Source organism: Nanorana parkeri, unplaced genomic scaffold (genome assembly GCF_000935625.1).
Source record: "Nanorana parkeri isolate BGI_ZX_2015 unplaced genomic scaffold, ASM93562v1 scaffold221, whole genome shotgun sequence".
In the NCBI taxonomy this organism is placed as follows: Eukaryota; Metazoa; Chordata; class Amphibia; order Anura; family Dicroglossidae; genus Nanorana; species Nanorana parkeri.
Window position 1 is genome coordinate 1222808 of NW_017306489.1, and position 12436 is coordinate 1235243.

General features: G+C 43.4%; 1 protein-coding gene across 1 annotated transcript in view; it reads right to left on the bottom strand.

Annotated features, from left to right (window-relative positions):
- Positions 1-213: 213 nt before the first annotated feature.
- LOC108786662 (gap junction delta-2 protein-like) overlaps positions 214-12436 on the bottom strand; it is a 55378-nt gene continuing 43155 nt past the window's right edge. Inside the window, exon 4 of the mRNA XM_018555998.1 lies at positions 214-1269. Within this exon, the coding sequence (XP_018411500.1) occupies positions 407-1269 (863 nt within the window). The 3' untranslated portion in view covers positions 214-406. The remainder of the gene's footprint in view (positions 1270-12436) is intronic.

Below are 12436 nucleotides of genomic sequence, written 5' to 3' on the forward strand. Positions count from 1 at the left end.
TTAGTGCAGATTTTCTAAATTTAAATACCCATCTAAGGACTCCACTCTATCATTACTCCGATTAGCAGCCGACATAAAAAAATGAATATAAGGTACAGATTACAACAGTACCAAGCAATATCCCTTCACTTTACAGTCCCACAATTGTCTTTATAAATAATGTCCCTATACTTGTGTCCCACCCTATTCTCGCATATCCCACCCCAACTGGTGCCGCTGGAAGCTGGATTCTTCTTCTTGTAATAAGCCAGCAACTCCAGTTATCAAAGGCTACTAACAAAGTCTGGAGGGTCTCCACTGGTGGTTGGAAGACAGAAGCCAAACTCAGCCATATTAAATAATGCTCCGATTACATTCTCTATAGTATAGAGGAGAACTCCAAACCATGGGCGTGACCACAACGAGGTCAAACATAAGCTGACTCACTGGATTGTGTCCTCCCCAATGTTGGCACTTGAGCCAGAGTTGATGGCTCCTTTTTACGCACCTCGCAAACTGACTTTCTGCGAGCCTGAACTCCCCTCATGGCTGTCTTGATTTTCCTCCAACCAAGGTGGTTAAGCTCGGCTAAGTTGAGAAGAACACAGATGCCACTTACAGCAAACATGAAAACCAGGAAGACTGTCTTCTCAGTGGGCCGAGATACGTAGCACTCGACTTCCTTTACGCAAGGGTAGCGGTCACACTCAAAGATGGGTGGAACGCTAAAACCATAAAGGAAGTACTGTCCTGCCAGGAAACCAATCTCTAAAGCATTCCTGAAGAAGACCTGAATGATGTAAAAGCGTGAGATGCCCTCTTGTCGCTTGACCTTGGGGCTCTTTGCTGCTTTTTTAGGCGTGCTTGGGATCTCTTTTACCTCCAGACAGTCTGGCTCATCCTTGGACGAAAGGTCCTGGTTCTGCATCAAAATCCCATTGATATTTTTCATCCTTCGGTTCTCTCGTGGCAGTTCCTTCTCTAAAAGGGGATAGAGGAAGGAATATCTCCGGTCCCTCTGCTTGGCCGACTGGTGGACAGAGTATGTGATAAAACAGAGGCTTGGGGTACACACTAAGATGATCTGGAAGACCCAGTACCGGATGTGGGAGATAGGGAATGCTCGATCGTAGCAGGCTTGGTTACAGCCAGGCTGAAGAGTGTTGCACATGAACATGGTCTGTTCATCTTCATAGACTGTCTCTCCGACAATAGCCACAATTAATATTCGAAAAATGACAACCACAGTCAGCAGAATCCTGCCAAGGAGAAAGGCACATAATGAGTATTCTATTATATGAAGGAGAATGCAATAATGTAATAAACATTCATAGATACAGTATATATATGGAGCAGATCAGTGCATCAGGAAACAGCAGCCTCATTAAAGCTGGACAAAACATTTGGGCAATAATCAATCTGTTTTAGACTACCAATATAACTATCAGGAACTCTCATTTTTCAATTTGTTCTGTATTTATAGTTGAGAGCCTTGGTTCTCAACTGGTGGGTCACGACCCGGTGTTTAATGAGCCGAAGTATGCCTTTCACTTTTCTAGGTGAGAGGCTCCTCTGCCTCCCCCTAGCGCTGCACAGTCAGCTGTCACACCAAGCAGCCATTCAAAAAATGCTGTCCGGCACCGAGTGTCATCTTGAGGTGGGGTGGGGCATAGAACCGTGCAATTAACACACTGTAACACGCAATCGCACCTACCGTGGATTTTGGTGTGGGAGGTGTGTTGCGTTGCAATGCATTTGAATGTAACCCAAACATACCCCCCACCCACATTTTGATTGCCCGCACCGGAACGCGCGGTATCACAATGCCGACTTGGGTCGCGACTTAATGACCAAGGAGAAATGTGGGTCCTGAGGTTACACCAGTTGAGAACCAAAACAAAACTAAATCGGATGTGTGACTGTTCTCTGGTCAATCAGATGTTTTTTTGGCTGTTGGGAGTTGTATTACAGGCACAGTCATGGGACTTTGTTCCGAAATGAAAATTCGGATGGATAACGAACCGAATCAAAATTTGGATCTGAAATACGAAAAACAAAAAAAATTTAAATCCCAATGGATCCGAAACCAAATCAAGCAAATTTTTTAGCAGGGTTACATGTCTAGTGAAAACCCAAAAGTGCTTCTAATGTTTTCCTATTCTATCCAAAACCAAAAAAATTGGGTTTTTACTGTAGATATGCTTTACAGACCTTGCTTTTTATTATATTTGATCATCAGCCAGGGGAAAGGTTGTGGGGGGAAATTTAAAACTAAACCTAAAACGTTATTTCCTGGATCAGAATTGCCGTTTCCTGCCTAGTTTTACTTAGCGCCTAGATGTGATCTTTATTAAATAGCATTTCATCGTTGTACTTTCATGTTGGCAGATAGGAATGAAACTACCACAGACAAAGAGGCCATTTTAATGTGTTGCTTCATGTAATGCAAATACACTTGAACAGCTGGTACTACCCCTGCAGGTGCAGTCAGCACACATCAGCAGACCTGTCTCAAGGAATATAACTTTTATTCACACATTAATATGGATTTACCATTAAATGACATCACAGCGTGTTTAATCTGGTTTTGTACGACCCACCGGATACATTTTAAATATTGCTTTGTCTAGTGAACAGAGGTGGAATGCTTATCGGAAGGGGACCATTGTACCAAGTGCTTATAGCAGACCGTGTGATAACCATGGACCCTGTCCAGGTGTAATCAAACCCTGTACATCTGTCATGTTCATATGATGAGGACTGTAATAAAGAAATGCTCTTGTGTCATTTCTCATTTGTGCTGGGCTAGTAAACACTTAGACCAAGCTGATCTGACCAGACAATACTTTGGTGAGGATGAATATCCATGCATAAGGCAAGGTGCGTGCAAGATAGCGATTAGGTTACAAACCCAGCCCGGGCACACAGCACGATGATTATTTCATATCAGTTTTTGAAAATGGTCCCATAGTAATTTACTGAGATGAGTAAAATGACATGAGGTTAAAGTGTCACTAAACCTTCAGTCCAGAAAACACTATCTAGGCCATAATAATACCCAATAAAAGCCCCATACTTTGAATGTGCCCTCAAAGCTTGCATACCACTCTTTCCTCAACTTTTGTTATTGTGGCATGCCACTCACAGAGATTTTCTTCCCCTCACTTCCTGTCTATGGTTATGAGCAGTGCATATATATTGCTGTCATGTGCACCTCTTCCCAAATACTACAATTGCCATGACACATTGTGCCTGCCTATGGTACTGGACATGTGTTGGAAATTGTATTTATTATTGCTGGCCCCTCACACGAGTAGCTGTGTGGTTGGCAGTTTCATGAAGGGGAGTTTTACCATCCTATTACATGGCTGGGCGTAACAATGTCAGTATCAAGCATTGGAGGGTGGCTACATTCACGCATACACTGGAACTATGTCGACAAAATGTAGTCACCCTCATGATGGAAGCTGAAGCAGAATATGAATCCAGATTTCTGGATGTGTGGACAGATGCTGCTTTTATATGGTACAGCAGTGAGAACAAAGAAAGGTATTTAATTCAATTGTCTATTTTTGTCTTTTGGGTTTAGTGACACTTTAAAACAGTACTCAGTTTAAAACGGAATTTTCAGATTTGGATGAAATTGGATTTGGTTGTACTTTGTTATGCTCTCACTGCATGTGCCACTACAGGAAAGGAATTCTCAACATGACTGCATCACCTGCCCATTGGTGGACTCACTGAAGCTAAGCTGAGAGTTGTCTGTTCCAGGTCTATGGGAACAGCAGACAACCCTGGCTCAATACTCTTGGGAGGAAAGATCAGTTGGAAAGGTTTAAAAATTGTGTTAGGTCGCTATTCTTTCCCAGTATGTACCTTCCCCTTCTCCATAGGTGAGCTGAGAATGCATGTGCCGCCCCAATAGGGGCATAGAATATGAGATGCATAGCCTCAGTTAATATTAGCATTGTTATATAGGTTAGAATTTATATAGTGTGATTTGCCTAACTATTTTTATATAGCTAAATTCATGTGTTATCCTATGCTGCCATCTAGTGGCCTTTTGTTGTAATGTACATGTTTTTCTGTAATTATTCCTCATGTGACAACGTATTTCCCCCTTTGTGTACGCCCCTTCCTTCTTCCTGTGTGCAGTACTTCCTGTGCCATGGCCAAAGCTAGCAAGCCACATGTAATAGGACACACATGTAATCTGCACAGTACGTAGGAAAGGCATCATTTTCTGACCGCACAATACTATAACCATTCATCTGCTGTTCCTATCATCTGCTGTAATCCTGATGTAAAGAATAAACACCTCTTTTTAATGAATCGGTATTGACGAGTTCAGCTATCTGACGAGGATTGTCCGCAGTGAGTATATCTGCTTATACAGGCCAGGCATAGAGGTCTCAGCAAGGGATATATTTCGCTATCACAACAATCTGAGTCAGAATAATGCATGTTTATGCTTCCCAACAGTGCTATCCTGCTCACATGTACGATTGCTGTCTGCTGCCTTTAGTCTGGTTCCCCAGAAAGCTCTATTGGAAACGGCAATGGCATACCGTACATCACTGGTTAACAATATTAAAGGGCTCCTGACATCACCAAAGGGCCGTACAACACAGTAAAAACAATGCTACAGAAATGCACTCAGAGACTGCAAGTATGCTACAACGATGGTAGGAGACTGAAAACATAATATAGGAGTTTTTGGAGACTGGGGGCATGCTTCAGGAGACTGGAGATACATTTCATGAGACTGCTAGAGATCTCTGATATTACAGCCTTTTTTTTTTACAAATTAACGCTTCCACGTTTGTGCTCCATACAGCCTCCTTAAAAATTATCCACATTTAATATCTCTCTCAGCAAGATCCATTATAAAACCATAAACCAAGGAAAGGGATGAACAGAACAGTAGAAATTAAGTTAAAATTAAAGACATAAAGAAGCTCTTTTACAACGCAATAAGTGCAAAAGGGCCGAATGCGGTCCCGTGGGCCACTGGTTGGGCACCAGGGCAGGACATGAAGGAAGCTGTCCTGCCTCCAGCATGTAGAAATTATAGGCTTACCTACCTGCCATATCAAAATGGGCCACAAGATGGAGCTGAAGAGAAAACAACTATAGAGCCGCTAAGACTCCCAACATTCCTCTGCTCAAAGAGAAGGAAACAAGTGCATGTTGAGAGTTCAGCCTTCATTTTAGGACTAAGGAGAAGAGAATCCACTGCCATCCGCAGCATGTGTCAGGAGGAAAGAGCCAAAATCTCTCTGTTATGATCTGGGGTTGCTTCAGTTGGTCAGGTCTAGGTTCAACAACATTATGTCCCCCAAAAAATGAGGTCAGCTGCCGACCTCAATATACTGAATGACCAGGATTTTCCTTCAATAGATTTTTCCTTCCCTGATGGCAAGGATCATACTCCAAGATGACAACGCCAGGATTCATTGGGCCCAAACTGTGAAAGAGTGGTTCAGGGAGCATGAGACATCATTTTCACCCATGGATTGGCCACTGTAGAGTCCAGACCTTAACCCCATTGAGAATCTTTGGGATGTGCTGGAGAAGACTTTACACAGAGGTCCGACTCTCCCATTATCATTGCAAGATCTTGGGGAAAAATGAATGCAACTCTGGACGGAAATAAATGTTGTGACATTGCATAAGCTTATCAAAATAATGCCACTGCGAATGCGTGTCGTAATCAATGATCCAATGAAATATTAGAATGTGTGAATTTTTCTTTTTCGGGCAGGCAGTGTAGTATAGTACAGTATTTTTTATAATAAAAGTTGACAGCCCAAGCACACTATCATGTTCTTTTTTTCTTTTATGATTTGATTCCACTAATATAGAATAAACAGATTTAAGGAATAACAGGAAAAGTATAGGTAACTAGTTTCTCTCATCGACTGCTTTGCAAAGAAGAAAAAAATGATAGAAAATTAAAAAAACAACTATTAATGGGGAACTTTTTTTTGCGGTGAAAAAGATCAATAGTTAGTAATTATATATTGTGTGTATATGAGGGCAGCCATATCAGCGTCAGCTTAGTTTTGTTACACAATGATTGTAACACAACTAAGACAGGATTTATCTGATTGAAAATAAACTCTATGCAGTCTCCAGTTATGTGAATCCTTTTGAGATGCTCCTAGTTGGCATAGACCACGTGATCTAGACTGCCTAGGCTTTAGGTCACATGAGGGAGATAGGGAGCAGTGTTTTTTTTATGCAAGAAAGGAAAATGTTCCCTTTTCACCTAAAGAAAACACATGATTGGGTAATGCTGGCAAGAGCTGTAAAGATTCATGAGATATGTGAATTTTAGATGTATATGGTATCTGTTTGTAATGTATTGTCTTCCTGACTGTAGTAAAGTGTGTACTTACATGTCCTTATTCCAACGCAGCATGTTGGAGTCCGCCGCCTCCTTCATCTCCTTTTCCTGTTAGCGGGAAGGTAGCATTGCCAGTTGCTAGGCAACTGGTGGTGCTGCACGTTGGTGGGAGAACAGTTCTTAAAGCGGCAGCTCTGGCCCAGTTTTGCTGCACCCACTCCTGTGGTTGCGTATCAATGTAGCATGTTTAAGGGTAACTGGACCAGGAAATCTTTTGGTGTACATCAGAGAACGGTTCAATCTTAAGTCAAGACTCTTTACAAGCTGCTATGAATAGCCACTGCAAGTGTAGAGGCAGGACCAGCTTTCTGGGCATTTATTGTGCTGTGTTTATCTACTATAAGGACTTTCGGTGGGTATTTATCATGCAGGAGGATATTTGATGTATACAGCTATTCAAGAACTGTACTTTATTGTATCCACCGAGCCTTTGTAGCATAGGGTTAATTATACATATACATACCATATAACCATACATAACATTATGCACTATGGAAGAAGGCAAGCCAGCAGAGCAAGCAGTATGATTGTTTGGGCAATGTTCTGCTGGGAAACCTTGGGTCCTGCCATTCATGTGGATGTTACTTTGATATGTACCACCTATCTAGACATTTTCACTGATCTAGTACACTCCTTCATGGAAACAGTATACCCTGATGGCAGCGGCCTCTTTCAGCAGGTTAATGCGCCCTGCCACACTGCAGAAATTGTTCAAGAATGGTTTGAGGAACACATTGCGTTTGAGGTCTTGACTTGGACTTCAAAGTCTCCAGATCTCAATCCAATTGAGCATCTGTGGGATGTGCTGGAAAGACAAGTCCGATCCATAGGGGCTCTGCCTCGAGATATATAGGATTTGCTACTGACAGCTTGGTGCCACATTCCACAGCATATCCTCAGAAGTCTAGTGGAGTCCATGCCTCAATGGGTCAGGGCTGTTTTGGCGTCTAAAGGGGGACCTAGTCAATACTAGGTGCGTGGTCATGATGTTATGTCTGATCGGTTTATACCTTATTACAGCTATGTGCTTTACATGCAGACTTTATCTATAAAATTAAGTGAGAAGTCGGGGGGGCGGGAGGGGAGTTGTTTTAATCCCCTCAACTGTCCAGCACCCACGTCACTCTGGAAAAATGAGTCAAATCCAAAAAAAGTAATCCCAAACGTAACCCTAACCACTATATTAAAGGCACAAACAAATCAAGTATTTTAAATGTCAACCTGCTGTTATGATGGAGGGTTTTTAATGTAAAAAGCAGTCTCTGATGTGAAGGGGACTTACAATGTGAAGGGTGGCACCTAATGTAATGGGATAAGTGAGAAGTCGGGGGGGCGGGAGGGGAGTTGTTTTAATCCCCTCAACTGTCCAGCACCCACGTCACTCTGGAAAAATGAGTCAAATCCAAAAAAAGTAATCCCAAACGTAACCCTAACCACTATATTAAAGGCACAAACAAATCAAGTATTTTAAATGTCAACCTGCTGTTATGATGGAGGGTTTTTAATGTAAAAAGCAGTCTCTGATGTGAAGGGGACTTACAATGTGAAGGGTGGCACCTAATGTAATGGGGGACTCTGATGTGGAACAGGGGATTCTGATGTTAAAGTTTAAGAATGGGGGCTCTGATGTGAAGGATGAAACGTCACATTTCTTTGTGTTTTTGTGTGGAGTTCCCCTCTTACAATCCATACCAGACCCCTATCTCAAATACGGGTCTTGTATGGATTTTGGAGGGGCCACACTTTGCATATTTTTAACGGGTGCCATGACGAAACGCTGCTCTAACCCATCACAGGGTGCTATGACGCAGTGTATACTACAATTTTTTCTATAAGTCTATGTTAGAGTTTGCTGCACCCTTTTATACTTGCCACTTACATTTTTATTGGTGTTTGAAGCTTTTTCCTTTATTGCAGTGATTGACAGACTGCTGTCTGTCACAATGTAGACAGTAGAAGGGAATTAGAAGCAGATGGGGTTCTGATACTTCTTATACATAATAAAAGAGTACATTTATGACTGGAGGACTGCAATCCTGTCATGCAGAGAGCGATGGAGGCTTACTGACTGCGTGCAGCGAGGAGCAGATGGAAAGGCCAGTCACACATGTGCCAGACTGTACCACAGGGCTCTAGACATGCACTGGCACACACATTGCCACTGACTGCACAATGCCCTAGTGGAATCGGAGGGGAATTTGCACGAAGATGTGCCGGAGCAGCTGATGTCTGAGTTTCTCTCTGCACGAGTCTGCAAACTTCAACAATGCTAACTTTTCCATGGTCAAGGAGTCATTGACAGGACAACATGATATTCCGTGTATATCACTGACAGCACAGAGCTGACACCGACCAGAGATTTACAGACAATTTGTTATGAAAAAGCATGCTAATTAAAGATGGACTCCAGGGAAGTACATGAAAGCACCCCATCATTCACTAATCTTTCCCCATAGAATTAATTTTGCAGTTCAGTGGATGACCTAAAATCTTTCTTTATATGGAACTGCCAAATGTTGGGATTCAAGGAATGAGTAAAGAAATGCTCTGCAGTCCAACAAAAGAGCCTTGTTTCCATATATAGTTAAAATGCACAAACAGTGACAAACAGGACCATAACGCCTTTTGTCTAAAAAGCCTTAACCATAGCTACAAGGAAAGATACCTAGTTGGTAGAGCAGCCAACCTGCTAGAAATACATAGACAAAAATAACTAATTAACTCTGTCCATGAAAAAAATGTGTCTGAAAGGTAATTTTTCCTGCATTCTATTATCAGCCATTAGCAACATTTATATCACATCTAAACATGACTCACAACTGAAAGCAGTCAGAATGTTCAATCAGTTTAGCTTAAAGGAGAACTATGGGGTTAGGGCTTTTCCCCATAGTTTTCCTTAGGGTAACGGGAGGACACAAACTAGCTCCTCATTCACCCTAAGCTCAGTATACCGCGAGCTATAGCTCGCGGTACACTGAGACACCACAGTATACCGCGAGCAGTAGCTCGCGGTATACTGAGACGCCGCAGCTGAAGCAGATCCCGATAATTATGTCTGGATCCGCCCAGCTGCGTGAGTGACAGCTGGCTCTGCCTATCTAGAGGCAGAGCCAGCTGTACCCGCCCCCTCCTCCGTCCGATCTGCCAGTCAGCGCTGGCGGATCGGAGCGGGGAGGGGGGGAATCCAGCCCTTCCCCTGTCACGGCAGAGGGCTGTGACAGGATCGAGAGGTGAGCGAACGCCGGTATTTGTTCGCTCACCTCCCGATCTACTGAGCCGACCTGTGACAGTCTCATTGTCACAGGTCGGCTAGAACTATCACTCACCTGATAGTTCTCCTTTAACCTCTTGCCGTCCGCCCATAGTAAAAAAACGGACGGACGGCACTGCAGCATCTGCGGGTTGCCGTCTCCAGACGGCAATTTTTTTCTGCTCGCGCGCGCCCCCTAGCGGGCACGCACGGGCAGACTCTGCTGTGCACATTCAGGACAAAACAAAAGGTTTGCTTTATTCCCCTCCTCCCCAAAAGCATATAATTACCCTTCATTCCCTCCCCTGGTGCTCCATTTAGTGCCAGGAGCACCAGGGGAGGGGATAACACTTCCAGGTAGTCCAACCAGCACTGTCACACAGGAGGTCCATAACCCTGTGCAAGCTACGACTGCGGTGCCTGCGGTAGCTTTCTGTTCACTCCCAGCTGCTGATCGAGGAAGCAAACGGAAGACAAGTATACGCTTCTGCAGAGGTCTGCATCAAAGTAGACTTTTGAGTTCTTTGTAATGCCCTGCAGCATTGGGAGTCCCCGGTTCAAATCGCAGTTAGCTCATTATCTGCAAGCAGTTTGCATGTTCTCCCTGAGCTTGCATGGATTTCCTCCAGGTACTCCGGTTTGCTCCCACATTTAAAAGAATTGCTGGAAGATGAATTGGCTCCTGTCATAATCGGCCCTGTATGTATGCATGACAGATAGGGACCTAAGATTGTAAACTACTGGAGGGCAGGGACTGATGTGAATGTGCAACTATGTAAAGCGATGAATAAATTGTTGGCGCTATATAAATACCGATAATAAATAAATAATGCCCTGCAGAATAAGCTCACACATCTCTATACAGGGTCAGTAGAAAGGCAGTAGTAATGCACTTCCTGGAGCCTGTGATGTGTAACTTTCCTTCTCTATGCTTGTAGCATCACTAGTCACATCCAAACTCTCAAGCCACATTTAAATCTGATTAATTAAATTTTTTCACAACAATATGTGTGTGAGAGGCAGCAAGAAGGATATTCCAGCATAACTAGCAGATGTGTTCCAGGATCGCCAGATTTCACAAAATGGTGCGGGTTGGTGCAGTACAGCAATGCCTACATGAAAAACTAAGCTACTCAGCAGGTAGACTATGCTCTTACAATACTCTTCAGCTAAAATGTATTTAGTGTGAGGCCTCATTCACATGAGAAACTGCCGGCACATACAGCTCCGTGCTGCATGCACGGCCGTATCGGGCAGCTCCCGGGAAGGACAGGTGCTCGGTGTGATTAGTACGCAGCCCCTGTCTTTCTCTATGGGACTACGTGGCCGTATGTCACCCTACGCTGACCCCAAGTGCAGGTCCATACGGGTGCCTCGGCTCGGAGGCAGACAGGATCCATCCTGTCAACGTACGAGTACGGACACCCGCACGGGCGTGAAGGGCGGGTGAGCGTACGGCCACGTAGTCCCATAGAGAAGGACAGGGGCTACGTACTAATCCCATGCAGCACCTGCCCTTCCCGTGAGCTGCCCGATGCGGCCGTGCACGGAGCTGTATGTGCCGACTGTTTACATACCACCAAGCTCACTGGAGGGTGATACCAACCTGCTCCATGGCTCAAGGGGTATGTTTCATTGCTAAAGTGTTATTTGTCAAAGGACCACAGATATAAAAAAGACAATGAATGCGGGCAGTTTAGCATTGTTATGGTAATATGTCTGCAATAGCTTTCAACTGTCCTTTATTTTTGGGCCAGTTGTACATAAAAAATAAATACATTTATTATTGGCATACCTGTTAGGTGAGTTTGCAGGAAGGAGACAGCTCATAGAGCAAAGTTTACCAGACAGAAGGCATGGACTCTGTATATTACAGTCAGGCAGCAGAAAAGTGCTGTCACCTTCCTTAGGTATTACAGGTGAAACTCGAATAATTAGAATATCGTGCAAAAGTAATTGCAGTAAGTGCTGCAAAAGGGGCCCAAACCAAGTACTGAGTACATATGCATGCTTGTACTTTTCAGAGGTCCGATATTGTTCTATGTACAATCCTTGTTTTATTGATTGCATGTAATAATCTGCTTTTTTGAGGTTGTGGATTTGGGGTTCTTGGGGTTTTCATGAACTGTAAACCATAATCATCACAATTATGACAAATCACGGCTTGAACTATCTTGCTTTGCATGTAATGAGTCTATCTCATATATTAGTTTCACCTTTTAAGTTGCATTAGTGAAATAAATGAACTTTGCACGATATTCTAATTATTCGAGTTTCACCTGTATATAGTCATATAGCACAGCAAGTGTTGAGGATCACACACCTTTAGACATTCCTTTAGAAATATTTTGGCAGCTAAAATCATGCCTGCGTATGTTTCCTAAACGTGTTTTTGGTTTTCTTGGTTGGCGTTGCCTTGTATACCTACCCAGCCAAGCTACCTTTCCACTTTCCTGCTGCAGCATCCCTGTCTAAAGCTGTGTATGTACCTACTAGTAGATTTTTTTTCGTTCAGCTCCATCCATGCTAAACAATGGGGATTTGGACATTCGGGCCCCGCCAGCTGCAAAAAAAAACCCTGAACAACGCCTGCATCTAATTGGGTGCAGGTGCTATTTGGCTGACAATTTTTGTTTGGCTCCTTCGATTTTTCAATCAATAGGTGTTGGATGGGAAACAGCAGACAGGCCCATTCCGAAATTGTTCATTGTATAGCTTTAGCTCCAGTGTCGATTGTTGTTAAAGCTTAGTGGAATGATATGATGGCAGCCTTAACATGATATTTGAGTATTTGAGAC